We start from the raw sequence: 19,553 nt of genomic DNA on the forward strand, positions 1-19,553 counted from the left end.
AGGCAAAATTATATGCAGTAACTGCCATGATTTTCCATAAAAGAAATATCTGCTAGTGAAAGCCTAGGTAGGAAATGTTCCCTGCCAACTTCTCTAGCCCCACAATGTTCACTATCAATCCAATCATACTTTTGTCTTCTGTCTAGAGAGACATATTCACTTACTAATCAACATTGGCTGGGTGACCCCAGCTCTAAAATAAATTCCCTAGAAAATCATAAACAATTGAATAGAATTCTTTATAGAATAGAATCCTTTATTGGCCAAGTGTGATTGGAAACACAAGGACTTTGTCTCTGGTTCATAAGCTCTCAGCATACATACAAGTGTACAACGTGATATATCATGATCATAATCACAGTCATCATAATCCATAAGATACCATACTCAGTGATAGTCATAGGATATGAAATAATCAATCAATAGGATACTAAAAAAAGCAAACGAAGTAAATCAAGAGATACAAACAACAAAGTTATAGTCATAAGAAGTTAAGGAAATAGGTAATAGGAAAGATGAGAAGGATAATACTAATAGTAATACAACCCTACTAGGTGGTTTGACATCTCAGGGCATAAGATAGTGTTGTGGGAATTAGTTGTTTAGCAGAGTGATGGCAGGGAAGAAAAAATGTCTTTGTATCTGGTTGTTTTGGTGCCCAATGGCCTATAGCAAGGGTCTCCAACCTTGGCAACTTTTAAGACCCGTGGACTTCAATTCCCAGAATTCCCCAGCCAGCCTGGGGAATTCTGGGAGTTGAAGTCCACGGGTCTTAAAGTTGCCAAGGTTGGGGACCCCTGGCCTACAGCATCATCTTGAGAGAGGAAGTTGAAACAGTTTATGCCCAGGATGCCAATGATCAGTAACAATAGTATATCCTAGCAATTCTGCATATAAAATAAACTGTGATAAGCCAATAATACAGCACCTAATTGCTAAAGCACTTTTAAATATTATTTTTTTTTAAAAAAAAATCCTAGGATATGGACTGCATGAACAATGTTTTCTGTTATTTTACATTTAAAGATACCAATGGAGACAAAAACTGATAAGAAAGCAATGAATGTGCCTTATTTTGGCACAAATATGAGACAGACATCTTTTTAAAAATTTTGGTTTCTTTCTACTTTTGGCAAAGGCAACTTTCACGGAATAAATCCAAGTAATTCTGGGTATTACACATATCTTGCTTTTATGTTGATGCAAGATACTAAAACCAATGAAACTTTCAATCGTAATTTTGTGGTTTACTTCATAATGCAAGTTTCGAGGAAACAGAAGATTACAGCAATATGAACAGACCACAGGCAAACAATTTGATAAAACAGATTTGCCAGGATTGTGGATGCTCTTGCACTGGGAATGAGACGTTGATCATTTTAAACTAAATTAATTATGCTAGTAAACATGTCTCTTGAGTCATCTTCTGTGAGCTGATTTAAAATGATGTGAGCTGACGACTTCAGATCCTACCAAATATGTTATAGACTCAGTTAATCTTACAAAATACTTTGGGCTACCTAGACAACTGATTCAAAACATGCTGCTACTCCCCTCATTATAATCATAACTTCTTTTCATTCCCCGGAGCCCTGCAGAAGAGACACACTTTCACTGCTCTTCAGAAAAGTACAGGTAGTCCTCGACTTACAACAATGCATTAAGTGACCATTGAAAGTTACAATGGCACAAAAAATGACTTATGACCATTTTTCACAGTTAACGACCTTTGAAACATCCCCATGGTGTTGGAAATAGACTCACACCATGCTTTCCCTCCAACAGGAGGAGGTTCCAGCTGGAGAGGCACTCTCAAAGATGTCCTGGCACTAAGTGACAGAGAAAGCAACCAGAACCTTTAATTGCATTCAGAAGCCAAATGGCAACCAATGTAGATGTTATCATATGTGTCAATGCAACTGGGACAGCTACAGCTGGTTCAAAATGCTATACAGGCACTACCACCACAATTGAGCCCAAAATTTCTGTTGCACATTTGTTAAATTGAGTTTTGCCCCATTCTACGACCTCCCTTGCTACAGTTGTTAAGTGAATCACTGCAGTTGACAAGTTAGTAATCTGGTTGCTAAGTGAATCTGGCTTCCCCGCTGACGTTGCTTGTCAAAAAGTCGCAAAAGGGGATCACATGACCTTGGGACACAGCAACGGTCGTTTAAGTATGAACCGGCTGCCAAGCATCTGAATTTTGATCACATGATCGTGGGGATGCTTCAAAGGTCGTAACTGTGAAGAACGGTCATCAGTCACTTTTTTTCAGTGCCGCTGTAAATGTTGAACGGTCACTAAATGAACTGTTGTAAGTAGAAGACTATCTTATGCTAAATAGATCAGATTGTAACAATCCAATCATACATTTCCTCCCTTCTCCCCTTTCCCATTCGTAACTCTGGTCCACAGAAGGACTGTTACAGAGAGGCAATAGATTGTCATGGAGTCACATGGGCCCCAGAAAGAAGCCCCTCGTCTTTCCATCCCAGCGTAACAACTGTGTTCTGAATCGTTAAGCCTTTCACAACTTGATGTTCCCCAGAAGTGCTATGACTATACCACTTGGAACGGCTAACCAGAATGCCCACTGCACAAAATTGAGCTAGTTGGAATATTGTTATGGTACGAGACTTCACTTCCTATGGATGAGAAGCTGAAATTTCTAATCGTTAGCACGACAGGAAAGCAATACAACGGAGGCAAAGGAAGTATTCAGAGACATTTCTAAAAGCGGCAAGACAAAATGCTATCATTCCATTGACAAGCAAGATTATGCAAGTGAAGACCCGTGTTTGAAGTCAAGCATACGCAAATCTAACTATTGGTTGGCTGCTTAGTCAGCCAGAGGTTCACACTGAACTTGGCATTTTTATTCACTTATCTATTGTTATAATTATTAATAACAATTAACATTAACACTATGTCCTTTTCCAGAAAGCTATAGAGGGGAAAAAATCCATGTTTTTTTCAAATGGGGAGAGGATGGAGATAATTTTACTAAAGTAATTAAAATATCAAAATTCTGAATAACAATGATTGTATTTAAAGGCGATTCCCCACAATATGAAAGCAGTTCAAACCCAAAATATCAATTAGCCTCTTGTGAATCCTATCGTCAAACTAAGCTGACTGCATATATGATAGCACTGAGTTCAGACTGGGTAACTCACTGGCTCATCTTACCCTTTAGCATGGTCTTTCATGATCACATATGGTTCCCTTCTACAAGAATAGAGGTTTCTATAGAGAAGCCTGCCAATTTCTATTTCTTTTATAAGATGGGATTTGATAGTAGCAAGCATTCCAACTTGTGACCAAATAAATTGCTCTCCTCCTGCCTGTTACATCATGATGTCCAGCCAACAGATCAGACAGGCTCTACATTCCATTATTAGTGACTCACCTTATGCTGGGCAAGCTGCATCTTAATTTTGTCTGGATCATTTGCAATTTCTAATTCTGCATCTAAAGTCTTTTCTGAATCATCCAGCCATTCAGTAAGTTTGATCCAAGCTTCATGGAACTGCAGAAAAACAAGAGGTGCACTTGTGTTTTTCCAGCAACAGACTATCAGTAAACATTGCATCTCAAAATATTAAATGTGAAAAATATAATAATCAAAATCAGGGAATTAAAAATGAGCCTGGACAATATATTGGAAAGAATGGCTTGTTTTTCTTTCTAACAGCCTTTTTGATTTGCAAATTATTTTACAATAGATATTTGTTCTTTCTTATTCTAATTCTTCCAGAAAGGTTGATATAATACAAATGTCACTGATGGATAATTAATGCACTTGATGATGCATTAATGCATATGAATAAACCTCACTATATCTAATGTGAATTTAAAAAGTATTTTCATCTACTATTTTATTGGATTCATTGCACAGATGATAATGTCAGACCTCAGGTAAAGTCAACAGTGCAATGGAGTCATAGAATCAGAGCGCTGGAAATGATCGTTTAAGCCAAGTAATTCTGGCAATATCTCTTCAGCTACCATGTGAACAGATTACTAAAGACTGCCCACCATTTACTTGAACTTTGGGCTTACGGGAAAATGAAAAGAAAAAAGGAGTGGGGGACTTCTAGTTATTCAGTTTCTTTCCAAGAAGCCGTGGATGTGCCTTCTGGTCAAAACATGGGAGATGATGGCAGAAACCTGATAAGTATATGACAGTATGCCCATCTGAAAAAAAGGGCTAAAGGAATGTTTTCTTCATAATTGCTCCATCATTTGCCTGCAGTTACTAATATTTCTCAAAAACAGGTATCAGCTATCAATTTTACTATACAAAGACAAGAACAAGTAACCATTTTTACTTATTTCTTTAAAAATAACCCAACTGACAATTAGTGCATATATCTCTAAGGGAAACATTTGAATTTTTTAATTGCTGCTTTCATTCATGCCTAAGCTCCCCTTACATGCATTCAGCAGAGCCATGCTGAATTAACACCATGTGTAGGAAATGATCCTGAGTCACTTGTCCCCATCCCCTTTTAGGCTCTTGTGTAGTTAGAACAAAAAAAAAATCTCAACATAACAACATATATCTCATTTCAAACTACAAACAAGTTGAGAAAGGGGGCAAAGTGTGTGTTGATCTGAGATATAGTCTTTAAAATTGAGATGGCACACTGCCATGTTACCTGTTTGGCACGCTTTCTTGCATCATCCAAGGCTCTTCCTCTTTCTACTAAACGCTGAACTACTTTTTCCCACCTGCTCTGGACACTAATGAGAAGATTCTTAATGAGGACAACATCCTGTTTCTGGCTGAAGTACTTCAAATGAGTTCCAGTTTTGTCTAGCTGGATAATCCGGTCACGATGAGCATTTACTTCATTGGCAAAGACCTTCCAAAGGAAAAAAGGTAATAGTGAAATTTGAAAAATATCTCAAAATGTAAAGCTGCCCATCGTATCGGCAGAGAAAATATATGATGTTACTTAGAAACCGATCTTAAGAAGCTAAGTGTTACTGAGCTGATTTATGTACAACTCAGCCCAATGCATCTAGGGTGGAAAGTTATAATTCTGCTCCTTTCTTTCATACCTTGTGTTCATCAATCTGAAATAGGACAGTGTCTAAAATAAGACTTGGCCGAGATGCCACTGTTAAAATTTGCTCAGCTTGAGTAAGCCAGTTGATAAAATCCTGCAACGAATTGTGGAACTCCATTGCCAAACTGAGAGCTTCTTCCAGCTTGATCTGTAAGAACACAACATAATTAACCACAGTGGAAGCATTACAGAATAGTAAATCACGTTACGGTTGAATATAATTTGGAGGAGGCCCATTGCTGTTGGCTTTTTCCCCCTTAATCATTTTTCTAAGCTAATATTAACACGCATTTTGTTCTAAAACGCTATCTGGATAAAATATTGCTGCGCAATGGTTAAGTAGGAAAAGAAGGGGGGAAAATGGGGACTGAGCAAAAAGAAAGCATCTCATGTCACATACTGACCTCTTAAAACAAAAACAAATCATTCTTCCATGTTCAATGATAAGACCAAGAAGCATTTAGAGAGAAATTCACTTGCTTTCTAGTTTCGATCTTTCTTGCACAAATAGGACCATGTGCTCAGTACTGTATGAAGGGTATCAAGAATGGCTCAGAAAACCATTGGGTGAAGTTAATCTAGCTTAAGCCTTATAATTTGCACAGAAGACTGTTTCTTGCTGCAGAATAAAGGTCCTCCTGAGTCAATTAGCAGCCTAGCTCAAAAAGAAAAACTGCACAAAAAGAAAAACTGCCCCTGCTGTCTTCCAGGGAACACATATCACAAACGACACTTACGAACCACAGTGAATTTAGCTTATCTTTAAAAACGTTTCACTGACATCTTGCCCTCCAAATAAACCGTGGCTCCTAGTATTCATAAAACAAATTGGCCCATAATCACAATAGCTCCAAATTTTGGGAGATGTGATGATCCCAAGATATCTTAAAAGCACTTTGTGAAGGAAAGCTTATCTACATCCTAAGTGACAGCACATGCAAGGAAGTGAACCTCCCAGACGTGACTAAGTGCTTCTAGCTAAAAGCTGCATTACTGAACCAGTCTGTTAATTTCTACTACACTAGTCCTCAACTTACAACCATTCAAAATTACATTGGCACTGAAAAAAAATGACTTATAACCATTTTTGACACTCCCACACTGAAATAATCTAACATGAAGATTCCTAAATGCATAGACAAATTTCTCATATTCATTCTGTAACATACTTTTCTTTCGCTGAGTTTGGTCTCTACTGATTCCCATTTTTCTTTAAGATTATTTATATCCTGCTCAACATTAGTTTCCTTTGACTCTGGGCATCTTGCAAGCATCTGTAGGCCCTTCTGCATCAGACATTTGTATGTTTCTTCCTTAGTTTCAAAGGCAACACAAAGTTCCTAGAGAGAGAGAGAAAATAGCTAAATCATTTACAATAAATGTTGATTCTAAACTATTAACCTCTAAAGCAGTTGTAGGGAATTGTTCTATGACTGTGGGCTTTATTTTTGTGGGGAAAGATTGTGTGAGTTAAAAAAATAATATGAAACATTCACCAGATGTCACTAGGAATGTGCCCATAACTGCATACAGAATTATTTGCATTCTTTGGTTAAAATGAATCAACAATTTTAAAAAGTTAGTCAAATGCATGAGTTTCGTAAGTCTTTATAGGCATTCTGTTTGTTAGGTACTTTGAATAAATATTTGAGCAAATATTTTAATGTTATTTGTTAAGTAATCTTCATGGTTATTTTGCACAACTGGCCTTGCAGAATTCTGGGATCATGCGAGACCAAAGACATTTCTACAATTTCATCTGTAGAGGTTTCAATACACAACAAAGAATATGTAAATTCCAAATTCAGAAAAACTTTATTATTTAGTGAATGGTTATCTTTCAGAAAGAATTTTTTTCTGGAATAAAAATGCCTTTTACTTTAGCAAAGCATTTCTGCAACTGAAAAATAACCCAGGAAAGTCTGATCTATTACTCAGATGCAAAGAAAGTCATTAAAAAAAAACCTACCCAAGAGAGAGGCATTCTCAATCACATCTTGGCATTTCAGACCTAGACTGGAATCTTGGCAATGCTTACCAAACCACTAACTATAAGTTATGAATATGCAAGTAAAACTGGGCCTGGGCATGTTATATTCCAAGTCCTGGAGATAGGCAACTCACTGAAAATAAAGTAATCCAATTATACTGTCTTGACACAGAAAAAATAGATTCTGTCTTCATACGCTGGCAACTGGAGTTGGATGGATCAAGAAATAATAAATGGACAATAAAGTTGAGAGATTAACACACATAATGGCAAGTTCTCTATTTGGAGAACTTGGAGGAAATTAAGAGTTTGGTATTAGGACAAGTGGATACGAAGAACAAAAATTATATATACAACTTTATAGCAGATAACCAGAGACCGTTATTTCCTTAAAATTGTTTTTTTTCTCTAAACTAATGTGAGGATTGTTCACCTATGGTAATTTACAAAATTAATGTCTTTAGAGTTATTTTCCTGTGCAGAATTTGCACATTTTTCATTCCAAACAGCCACAAAAGGTTAGTTTCCAAATTTGGGCCATTTGCACTATTAAGATCCTTACCATATGGGTATTAAGCTGCTCTCTTGCAGTCTCTGGTAAGCCACCAACAGGCTTTGATGCCAAAAGGTGACGCTCAGTTTCTGTCAGCCATTGTTGTAAGTCTTCAACATCACCATGGAAACCCTGGGCCTAAACAAAATGTCATCATAACTCTTCAGAGCATATTTCATTACAAAGGCTTGCTGTATCATCAGCTAAGCTAAGGCACTGCAACTGTTAAACACAGTTAATCACAGAATTTTTAAAAGTCTACAAACCTAAAAGGAAATACCATTAAATTAAGAATTCCCTAAACAAAAAAAAAGTTTTAAAACAAAAGGTTAAAACAAAAATTATACATACAGTGAAATGTTATTGAGTGAGAGGAAAAAAAGAAAGGAAAAAACTAAGTAAACTTATACCAATTATATAAAATGTATTGCTGATTTACAGTTCAAATCCCAATTTATGACTGGGAATTTCCACTTGGAAGCTAAAAATACACACAGAACAATCTGTCCAATTTAAGATTTCTAATTAGGTATTTCAAGTTATTGTTGTTGTTAGTTGCGAAGTCGTGTCCGACCCATCGCGACCCTATGGACAATGTTCCTCCAGGCCTTCCTGTCCTCTCCCATCTTCTGGAGTCCATTTAAGCTCACGCCTACTGCTTCAAGTTATTAGTAATTTATAAAAAGTATGTTCCAATGTTTTAATATTGCAGAGAGATAGCAAACTGTAAGGAGAATTTTAAAGTGCCTACCTTTGGCTTCAATGGGCCCAAATTTAACTCAATACACCTGGATGAACTTTTACATAACTTCTCATACACACCTGGATCAGAGCACTGTCCAGCTGCTGTTTCCTTTTTTCTGTTTTTTCCAAGACATTTTGCCATTGTTGATTCAGCAGCTCAAGTTTGCTTTGTAGATTGCTAGCTTCTTCCACAGCACTTGATTGAATCAGGTCATTTCCCGCTTTTTTAACTGTTTCCACAGTAGATTGGTGAGCCAAGACATCATTTTGCAGCACCTGAAGGAACAAAAGCTTGCAATTCCTTTCTGTGGTTTTTTGTTTAAAAAGTCATTCATTTCATTCAATTACCCTCTGTAACATCATGATTTCAATAAAATCTAATTTTTAGAAATACCGCAGTACAAATTAGAAGGTTTGCATAATTGAGCAAATCCTTTGAGATATGAAGGCTATTCACTTATAAAAGCAATTCTTACTTCTTTGGGATATTCTAGAGCAGCTGGGAATTCCAGGAGTTCAGATCCACACATCTTAAAGTTGCCAACGTTGAGAAACACTACTCTAGAGAGTCAATAGCAATAGCTTTTAGACTTATATATCACTTCAGAGTGCTTTACAGCCCTCTCTAGGCAGTTTTACAGAGTCACCCCCCTCCCCCAACAATCTGGGTCCTTATTTTACTGACCTCAGAAGGATGGAAGGCTGAGTCAACCTTGAACCGCTCAGGACTGAACTCCTGGCTGTGGGCAAAATTAGCCAGCAATACTGCATTCTAACCACTACACCAGGGTTTTTCAACCAGTGGTACGGGTACCAACCTGTGGTACATTGGCACCTGGCAGGGGGTACACAACCATCCTAGAAAAGTGGTTGCAGGGGAGGGGAATGAGATGAACAACCACACAAGCCTGAGTGAGAGATGGCTGGAGCTGCAGGGCTGTCAGGGCTCAGTGAAAGCGCCAGGATCACTGCTTCTTTGGGGCCGTCAGGGCTCAGTGGAAGAACCAGGATCAGCGCCAGGGTCCAGTTGGAGCTCGGCACTGATCCTGGCGCTGATCCTGGTGCTTCTGAGCCCAGAAGAAGCGCCGATCAGCTGGAATGTTGCAGCCCCAGGGTCTTGTGATTTACAGATGCCTGGCAACTGATTCATATTTATGACGGTCACAGTGTCCCAGGGTCATGTGAAGTGACCAAAACCTGCTGCAACCACCCAGCAGACAGGGGGAATAAAAACCAAACACCCCCCACCCCACCCACCCCCGCCAATCCTCAACAGAAATGCTCACAACAATGAAAACCTTGGACAGGAGGAAGAGCGCCACCGGGCAGGCAGGCAGGTGTCTTCCTCGGCTGTAGCTTGGGGGGCACTTTTTTCAATGCCATTGTAACTTCGAACAGTCACTAAGCAAACTGTTGTAAGTCGAGGACTACCTGTACTTCATCTTTTGGGGGGAGGTGTCATCAAGTTTTTGACACCATGCTAGGCAACTGGTGGTACTCAGATGTTGCCATATCCTAAAAGTGGTACAATGGGTGAAAAGGTTGAAAAGCCCTGCACTACACCACTGCACTTATGACTTGTGGTTTTAATAATTGGGGGGGGAGAGTAAAAAAAAGTAAGCTTTTTTTGTAGTCATAGAGCAAGAGATAATTTTGTAATCATATTTGCTGAAGAGAAAATTGGAAGCTTTTTTCTATTTTTTTTATTTTATTTTCTCACTGTACATTTTTTCCTTCTAAGGTTTTAAAGCTAAAAAAATGCTTTCAATATGCTCAATTGTTCAGATCATCCCTATCTAAGTGTATAATTCTAAAACATGCATACACATACGTTAATTTTAATGCACAATGAAACCAATGTTATTCCAGCACTCATTCAATCTCCAGTTGTTTTGATTCCACTTGTATACAGTATTTCATTTAATTTACATTTTATTTGTTTGGACATTATTTTTTGAAAACTGAACATAAAACACACTATGTGTAATTATCGTGTAACCAGCAGGAAATCAGATACCTGTTCCAAAAGTATAGGAGCAAGTTGGAGTCACCTAACCTACAATCTGAGTAGAAGTTCTCTTTCCTGTGCACAAGCAAAAAAATCCTTTGTAATGTGACTGTGTTTGATATGTTTATTGTTTTATACATTTTTGCTGCTTCCCGCCCAGAGTCATTTCTTGTGAGATATGAATTTGATAGATAAATAAAATAAAGTGAGCAATACAAAAGAGGCGTGACTCAAGAAAATAGGCATGCAGGAGACAGTGCTATAAGAAAAGGGGCTTGGGAGCCAGTCTTTAGTTAGGAAACAAACTTTCAAGCCTTGGATCTGAGTTCCTGAATATGTGTTCGTTCTGGTTTCCTGACTGATTGTGGACTGGCACATGATTAACTTGGCTCTTATTTTTGGATTTGTCTGCACAGAAGTTTGGCTTCTGAAATATGCTTGCTTTTTCCTGAGTTCTGCATTCACGCACTCTGTTGAGATTTGAGCTCACATAAGGACCGTTTTTTAAAATATTTGACCTATTTCAACTGTTAATATGGAGCAGTTATTTCCATTCAGCAATTATATCTAACAATAAAGCCCAGACATACGTGATGTTTGGCCAGCTCAATTTCAATAGCCTTGGGGTCGCCTCCCACTGGCCTCTGTTCATTCAACAGGTCTTCAGTGTGTGTCAGCCATGTCAACAACTCATCCAGAGCATGCTGGAACTGCCCCAAAGCTAATAAAGCACCTTCCAGTTTATGCTGTTCAAAAACAAGAACATAAAAATTGAAAACCATGACACAAATGCTAAAAATCTTCAAGCGTTTCAGTATGTATTGAAAACTAACATGAACACCTAGAAGTGCCACCCAAAATTTATTTTACATATAAAATCTGAAAACCAGACTAGAGAAGAACATTTAAAGCAAATAACATATTTTATTGTAATTATTTAAGAATTCTTGAGTGGCTTACGTTTACCTCATTTACCTTATGAGCGGTTAACGTGCAAGTCAGTGACTTTAAAACTCCATGACAGGTTTGGTATTTAAATCTTAATATATCAAAGTCCAAGAAAGTGCACACTGTGAACCTCACATCTTGTTGCAATATCTTGTTTTTAATTTTTAAAAATTGTATTAGTAAACTATAACAAACATTATAGTATGTCTGATCATAAGGAGGGGAAAAGAAATTAGGAAAAAGAAAATTAATAAGAAATCTATTACTATTAATCTCCTGGTGGGAAACAAGAAAGTTTAGAAATGTGCTGGGGACGTTATGCCATTTTCTTTTCAGTTTGTTATATATTGTTTAAAAATACTCAAAGGAAATAGGATGACCAAATATGTATTTGATCAATATCCAATACTCATAATTGCTTATATATCATTATGTATTAATTACAACAAATGACATGATTGCTATTTGAAATACAGAGATCTTAATATGCCTTCGTTCAAATATTCCATTACACTTTCAGAAGATATGCTGCTACGTAAAGTAGGCTTTCAGCCAAGTTCAATTTACCTGGCGGCTAATGATTTTATCCTCCAGACATTCCCATAATAACTTGAGTTCAGACAAAGGATCTTGAACAGTATGCTTCTCACTTTCTTCTGTGACTTTTTTCAACAACAGTTCAGCCTGATGGTTCAGTCGTTCCATTTCTATCTGTTGTTGGTAGGCTTCTTTTTTAAATTGCTGTAGAAAGTCAAGAACACAAACATCAAAGGGAAATACCACCTTGTTAGTTTATTGTGAAATTTAGTGTCAGACTTTCCCTGAGCAATTTTCTGCTTAAGGAAAACTTATTTTTTAGCAAAAAAAAAAAGTGCTAAAAGAAGCCTGATGTCTCTAAAAAAAAAATTACTATAAAATGTTGAAGATCTTCTTCTTCTAGGGCAGGGGTGTCAAACTGCCAGCCCAGAGGCCGGATGCATCATAGCAAAACCGTGCCCACACCGTTGCTGGCAATGGCAAAAAAAGTCACGATACATCGCGACACGTCACGCGACATTGCGAGTTTGACATCCCTGTTCTAATCTAGGGGAAGCCTGTTTTGAATGAAAACTCTTTCTGGGAACAGAATTCAATCTACAGAACTTTCTAACCTAGTATTCTTCACAAGTTAAGACGACTAAAGCACACTTTTTTCTGAAATATAAATGGACAGCATACTTCATTGTTCCTGTATCTGAAATGTTTCACACTCAATTTAGTCCATAAAACAGGAAGTCTTTCAAAGCTTCCTCAAAGCGAAGATAATGTTGATGCGGCTCTGCACTGGAAGTGACTGAACCCAATTACACCTGGTGCAGGGATCCATCCCCAGAAGGAATTAACTGAAGGGAGGGAATCCATAGTAATATATCACACACAAGCGGAGCATACTCCTCTGCGACTAAACATTTTGGACTCCTGGGTAACGTACAATGCAAAGCTTTGACAAGTTCAAAACTCTGCAACCCTTCATCTCCTTTCTGCCTGGAATAGATTCGAAGTAGATGACTATCATGTGGACATATTCACTTCATTCTCTTTTGCAAAATATATCTTCCTATTTTTTTTCAACCCAGGCATACGACAGGAGGAAGTAAAATAAATCAGAGAGCTTTTTCTAGATGCATAGTTGTGGGGAGGGGGGAACAACACACAGCCTTACTTTTTGTATTGTATTTCAAGTTTGGGGGATTTATGAGCCATTATGTTCCCACTTTATTAAAAGCCATTGCTTCAAAGCTTTAAAGTCCTTTTTAATAAACGTTATCAGACCAAAGAACAGATATGTATCACATAACACAATTTGATCTAGACGTACAGGGGCAAGGCAGCTTTTTCCAAAGAGCCATGTGAGAAGGATCCCATTGGGTACTGCTTTCTGTTCCAACAAAACTTATGATACCATGGACTTTTTCCACCTTCCCCCCACTTCTTTGACAAGCATTAAAAAAAAAACTTGACTTGGGTTCTGTGGCTCCAACTGTCTCTCTAGTAAAGATATTGAGAGGTGCATCTGGGTGAGTTATGCAGTGATTACAAGAATGAAGCAGAGACATGCAGAAATCTTTCACATTCTGCTAAGCCAGGGTGATGTATCGCTATAATTGTCTGGCTCAGTCCCTAATGATTTCTTAATCCTTGCTTTCCATTCTAATAGAAATGTTGGAATCCTAAATTTTCAGTATCAAACCACTGTGCAAAGCTTATTTTGGCTGATGGTTTCCTGTTTATTTTTACAACTTGTCCACTTCAGCTTTGCACAGGCAAAAACAGAGTTAAGACTGGATCATCTAGTCTAAAACGGTGCTGCAAAACAGGATATCTCATATTATCTCCATTTCCTGTGTAAAATGCACAACAGTATCCAGGTATTATGAACAGAATGAGTCATCTTTTCATTCTAAACCGTCTTCTGGAATTCACTGGGGTTTTGTGTTTCAAACACCAGAAGGCTGGAAATGGAATGAATTCTGAAAATTTAAGAATAATCCATGGTATCCAAAATGAAGGAGCTTCACACATTTTAAAGGGGACATGGGGTGCTTAAGGAAACAATGCAGCGAGAAGAAATAACCTTGTATTAAAAATACCTCTCGTGATTTATCTTTTGCCAAAAAAAAATGAATTTCATTTTATGTCATACTCACAAGACAGACAGGAATTCAATTTATACAGTACAAAGTAGTTGCAACATGATCCAAGATACCATCCCTCACAAGAAGATTTAAAAGAGAAAGTTACGTTTCATACCTTCATTTCTTCTGTTTGCTGTTTTACTGTTTCTAGGTCTGTTCCAACTGGTGACATTGAAGCTAATTTACTACCAGCAATATCCACCCAATCAAACATAGCCTGTCAAAATAATATAATGAAAATCAGGGCAAAAAGATGATGTAGCATATTAACAATGAGCTGTGTATATAGAGAATACTGTTTGTTACATTAGAACAGGGGTCTTCAAACTTGGCCCTTTTATGACTTGTGGACTTCAACTCCCAGAATTCCTCAGCCAGCTTTGCTGGCTGAGGAATTCTGGGAGTTGAAGTCCACAAGTCATAAAAGGGCCAAGTTTGAAGACTCCTGCATTAGAAGAACTGCAAGAATTTATACATTTATGCTCAGTTTTCCGCATACTATATATTTTGCCATTTATTTTAAAATTCTGATTTGCCTTCATACATGATGACATCAGGACACGTTTTCCCACCCCAGTTGCTCTGAAGTTTAGAGAACATTCTGAAGTAGTTTTAGGATTTGGAGGGGGAGTTGGGAGACATGAAGAAGAAAGTCCTGTCTTGTCTAACACAAGATAAAGCCTTTTGGTCTAGAACAGAACAGCTTCCTTTGGAAGCTGCCAATTCATTTGCTGTGATCCTGAATTTCTTCAATTAACCTTTGAAGGAAGTTCATGAACGTTAGTGTGTGTTCTGGGTTTTGTGGGTGTGGGTGTGTGTGTGTCAAAACAGGCAAGATGCAAGTCCTGCCTCTGTTGTGTGTGTGGATGCGATGGTGCATCTGTCATTTTGAATCTGCCACAGATGCTAATATATCTCTGTGTAACCTCAATCAAGATGTCCTCAGTCCACTCTAAGAACTTGCCGATATGGAATCTTCCATCTAGAGATGCCATAGACATGACATTGATGCGGTCATTCTTCATCATCAAAAATGCAATGAGGCTTCCTTTAAGGTGAGGAAGCTAAGCCATTAACTTTCAGCTCAGGTCTAACTCCACAGGAAATACCAGAAAGGCAGTTTAGCAGCATTTCCTTTGGAGTTGCAAAGATGGATGGCTTCCCATTAGTGGGAGTTTCTTCCTGGTTGAAGTGAAGGTGCCATTAGACTTAGGCTACCTCCCTACAGCCTTCTACACTGCTTGGAGGGGTGGCTTTGTGCTGGAAAAAAAAATACTGTCCAAAAGTGAAGATGGGGATGGAGCATGGACACAAGCCATCTTCCCATCCTTTAATTTTTATTTACTTAAAGAGGGCAATGTTAACTCTGGGGAGATGCTGTTCTGGGTGGGGGCTGTGTCAGAGAAGGCACGCTTCCTCAGTCCTACAAGTTGACAACATTTAATAGAAGGGACTGACTTCAAACCAATACTCAGTGAACTAATCACTTAGTCTACTAAGCTTAATGGGACCTGTTCAGATAATGAGTACAAGATTTCCATTTAAGTAAAATATTCCTAACTAATATGCATTATCTTTCATAGACAGATAAAGTCTATGAGCCAAAGTGGTGAAGCAGAGATTTCATTTGGAATTGTAAATGACCCAATTATGTTAAATCTTATGCGCTGAGCAGGTAATGTTAAGCAAGGCCAATGAAGTAATACAATAGGATTTTAGAAAATGTGAAATGATGTTCACTGAGTGAAATCCAACCATCTACCATTATAGATGTCACAAATAATTATGAATAGTTTGAACTTAAATCAAGTGAAATTTGCTTAAACTCACATAAATGAAATCTACTATAAAAAATTGCAGAAGAAAAACAATTTGAACCACGGAATAAATTTGTAGATTTAATATTAAAAGGGGTATTTAATGTACAACAAAGAGGCTGACAAAGATGCTGACAAATATTGCATCTCTTTCTATAGCTTAACCACTCACCTTTTTAAGGACTTTGCCTGAAAAATCTACAGCTAAATCAAGTACAAGTAGTTCTTGACTTACAACAGTTCTTTCAGTGTCTGTTCAAAGTTACAACAGCATTGGGAAAAGTGACCCATGACCATTTTTCACACTTAGGACTGTTGCAGCATCCCCTAGTCAAGTGATTTATATTGGGATGCTTGACAACTGTTTCATATTTATGACCGTTGCAGTGTCCCAAGGTCATGTGATCACCTTTTGCAACCTTCTGACAAGCAAAGTCAATGGGGAAGCCTGGTTCACTTAACAACTGTGTTACTAATTTAACAACTGCAGTGATTCACTTAACTATTTGAGGGAACACCTGCTGCCGGCATCAAACGCCCTTCGCCCAGTGCGCTCCCACAGGGAGGGTCTGCTCAGGGTGCCGCCGGTGAGAGATTGCCGGCGGGTGACACCCAGGGATAGGGCCTTCTCAGTGGGAGCGCCTGCCCTCTGGAACCAGCTGCCGGTGGAGCTGAGGACTGCCCCCGACCTCCGATCATTCCGCCGGGGCCTGAAGACCTGGCTCTTTGAGCTCTCAGGCCCAGGCTGAGGAGAAATTTTTAATTGGGGTTTTAAGTATACAGGGTCAATTTAATATTTTTTAATTTGGTTTTTTAACTTTTGTATGGTGGATTTTTTAATTTCCTGTAAACCGCCCTGAGTCCTCAGGGAATAGGGCGGTATATAAATGTAACTAAATAAATAAATAAATAAATAAATGTGGCAAGAAAAGTCGTAAAATGGGGCAAAACCCATTTAACAAATTTCTCACTTAGCAACATAAATTCTGGGCTCAGTTGTGGACGCAAGTCAAGGACAACCAAAGGCCAGTGTACCTGAATTGTGATTGTAACTGAATAAATACAGATACTCTTCAACTTATGACCATTAATTTAATTATAATTCGAAGTTATACCGGCATCCGAATTTGTGACTTATGTCCTGTCCTCAAAGTTATGACTACTGTACCACACCCAGAGTCAAGTGATCAAATTTGGCCACTTGACAACTGGTTCACATTTACAATGGTTGCAGTATCTTGTGGTCACACGATCTAATTCACTTAATGATTGTGGTGATTTGTTTAATGACCATGCTAAATTGGTCGTAAAACTGGGCCCAGTCAATCGTATCACTTAGCGACAGAAATTCCAGACCCAATTTGTGGTCATAGATTGAAGACTACCTGTACACACTTTCAGCAGGGTGCCTCCTGATCTACTTACAGGTAATTTTCGACTTATAACCATTCATTCAGTGAATGTTCGAAATTGATGCTACTGGGGGAAAAAAGGGTTTTTTTATCTGTGCCTGAAATTATGTTCATTGCAACACCCCAGCATGATCAAAATTTGGGCACTTGGCAATCAACCCACACTTGCCCTACTGAGGTGCTTAAATTCCCCCCACCTGCCTGTCTCTCTCCCCCATCTCGTCCCTTTTGGTTGCCCTACACTTTTCCTTGTGGGGTCACAAGCAGCCACAGAAACATATAGCTCCTTGGCTGCTTGCAATAACCGAAGAAATTCTCAGTAAGTGCCAGCAAACATTCATTTGCCCAGCTGCCTTCTCTCCAAAGCCTCACGTGGCTCCAGCCTGCCCCAGCAAGCAGGACAGCAAGCATTCCTTCCCAGTTCCCCGCACTAACTAACTTTTCACCTTTTGCGCCTAGTAGCTCACTGCCTTTGCTGTCTCTTTTGGGGACCCAGCTTCTCTGGCAAATGTTTCCTGCATACTGCTCAAGGTGTTAGATTTGAGACAGGGTTGGGGTGAGATTTCCGATAGCTTGAGCTATCTTGGAAATGTGGGATGGGACGATTCCCAAAGACAGTATAGCATTCCAAATCTTCTCACGCTCCCTTTCCCCCCAACGTTTAAGAAAAAGACAGGTGCTTTAAAAAAGAGTAGATCACTTCCCTGGTCAGAAGTACTTTTGCCAAATCATTTTCAAAGCAAGCACAACCCTATGTTTATAGATTCTGAAGAATAATTAGGTCATTATTCAAACATTTCATGATCCCTAATTGTTGTTTCATTTTTAAGCAACACCTTTCCAAATATCCTACCAAGAAAACATTATAAACAAACTGGATTTAAAGATGTACCTGCAGTCCATCTTGATACTGAACAGCAGCCTGCATAGCGTCTTCAAGTTTGTCAACACGTTCCTTCCATGCTTTATTTAAGCCATCCCAAATGGAATTTAGCTACATTTTAAATGGTGAGTAAAATTAAAAGAAAAAGAGTTTAAGTCTTTTGTATGTATGTATGTATGTATGTATGTATGTATGTATGTATGTATGTATTGATTACAATGCAAAGAATAGTTTTAAGTCTCTCTAAAATTGCAAGGAGAGGGACAATTCTAATTAGTTATTAAAAGTTAACATTAGTTTTCAATGCCATTTCCAATTAAGATTAGAATTCCTTTCATTCAAACTTTAGGACCTCGGTGGTTTTATTTTATTCAGCAGAAGAGCATAAGCCACGTATGTTGAAAATATACGGTTCAATTATTATTAAAACTTTTTAAAAATCTGAGATCGTAGACAATTGGTACAGACAATTTGGTATATCTAAATCAGTGTCTGACTCAATATAAGCCATGCTCTCCCAAAATTAGAGGTTTCTAGTCCCTTCAGAGAACCATTTAGTACCAAACATTTACATGATCAGTACCTCATCTATACTTTTGTTGACTAATGGTTTGTCAGGTTCACCACATGCAGCTATGAGTTCAGAGCCAAGATTCACAACGGCATCAAGTTCTTCTTGTAACGCATCTATCTCTTCTTTGATGGTCTAGATGAAAAAAAAACATGACTTTTCAAACTATCATATTACTATTTAGGAAAAGCACATTAATCACAAAATATAGTTCACTTACTATGGGTGTTTAAAGAGCGCAACATGTTATCTATGTTTAATAATTATAGTAATTAAACTTGTATGTTGCCTGATTGTCAAAACTCTGATCTCTTCTGCCAACTCAATAGGAAGTTACTGCAGAAGCACTTTGGTATTCCTTATATATTCCAGTGAGTTATTATAAATACATCTGCCATAATTCTTACAAAATAAGGTAAATACTAGCATCCCTTTAAAAATAGCTCACATTTCTTAAGCTTTAACAAATCATGATAGGATAATCTATAGAAAAAGGGTGGCATATGTTTTTCCACATGAACACAAGCCATTGTAATGGAATGTCTATTTCAAGGACTGAAAAAAAAATACAACATCTCCTCCTTGAAGTCAAAGTAGAATCCAGTGACGTCATGAAAGTGTCCCTATATAGAGGAAGACAGCCACTGCCTTCCCTGAGATTTCATTTTTCTTCCCAAACTAGCTTACAGTCCTAGGATTTCATAGAGCAGGGGTCCCCAACCCTCAGTCCATGGACCAGTACCAGGCTGCGGCATGCCAGCAACCGGGCTGTACAAAGAAGCAAAGCCCCATCCGATGGATGCAGGCAGCACACAAAACCACGCCCCCTCCGGTCTGTGGAAAAAGCTCTTTCCATGTAACCGGTCCCTGGTGC

General features: G+C 38.2%; 1 protein-coding gene across 1 annotated transcript in view; it reads right to left on the minus strand.

Annotated features, from left to right (window-relative positions):
- DST (dystonin) overlaps positions 1 to 19,553 on the minus strand; it is a 315,143-nt gene that overhangs the window by 31,230 nt on the left and 264,360 nt on the right. The window contains exons 67-77 of the mRNA XM_081346025.1: positions 18,692 to 18,814; positions 18,118 to 18,219; positions 14,112 to 14,213; positions 11,889 to 12,062; positions 10,964 to 11,119; positions 8,444 to 8,641; positions 7,631 to 7,759; positions 6,248 to 6,418; positions 5,071 to 5,226; positions 4,665 to 4,871; positions 3,413 to 3,532 (exon numbers count right to left, since the gene is read on the minus strand). Of these exons, the coding sequence (XP_081202151.1) occupies positions 3,413 to 3,532; positions 4,665 to 4,871; positions 5,071 to 5,226; positions 6,248 to 6,418; positions 7,631 to 7,759; positions 8,444 to 8,641; positions 10,964 to 11,119; positions 11,889 to 12,062; positions 14,112 to 14,213; positions 18,118 to 18,219; positions 18,692 to 18,814 (1,638 nt within the window). The remainder of the gene's footprint in view (positions 1 to 3,412; positions 3,533 to 4,664; positions 4,872 to 5,070; positions 5,227 to 6,247; positions 6,419 to 7,630; positions 7,760 to 8,443; positions 8,642 to 10,963; positions 11,120 to 11,888; positions 12,063 to 14,111; positions 14,214 to 18,117; positions 18,220 to 18,691; positions 18,815 to 19,553) is intronic.

The sequence above is a fragment of the Vipera berus genome (assembly GCF_964194415.1).
Source record: "Vipera berus genome assembly, chromosome: 1".
Lineage (NCBI taxonomy): Eukaryota > Metazoa > Chordata > Lepidosauria > Squamata > Viperidae > Vipera > Vipera berus.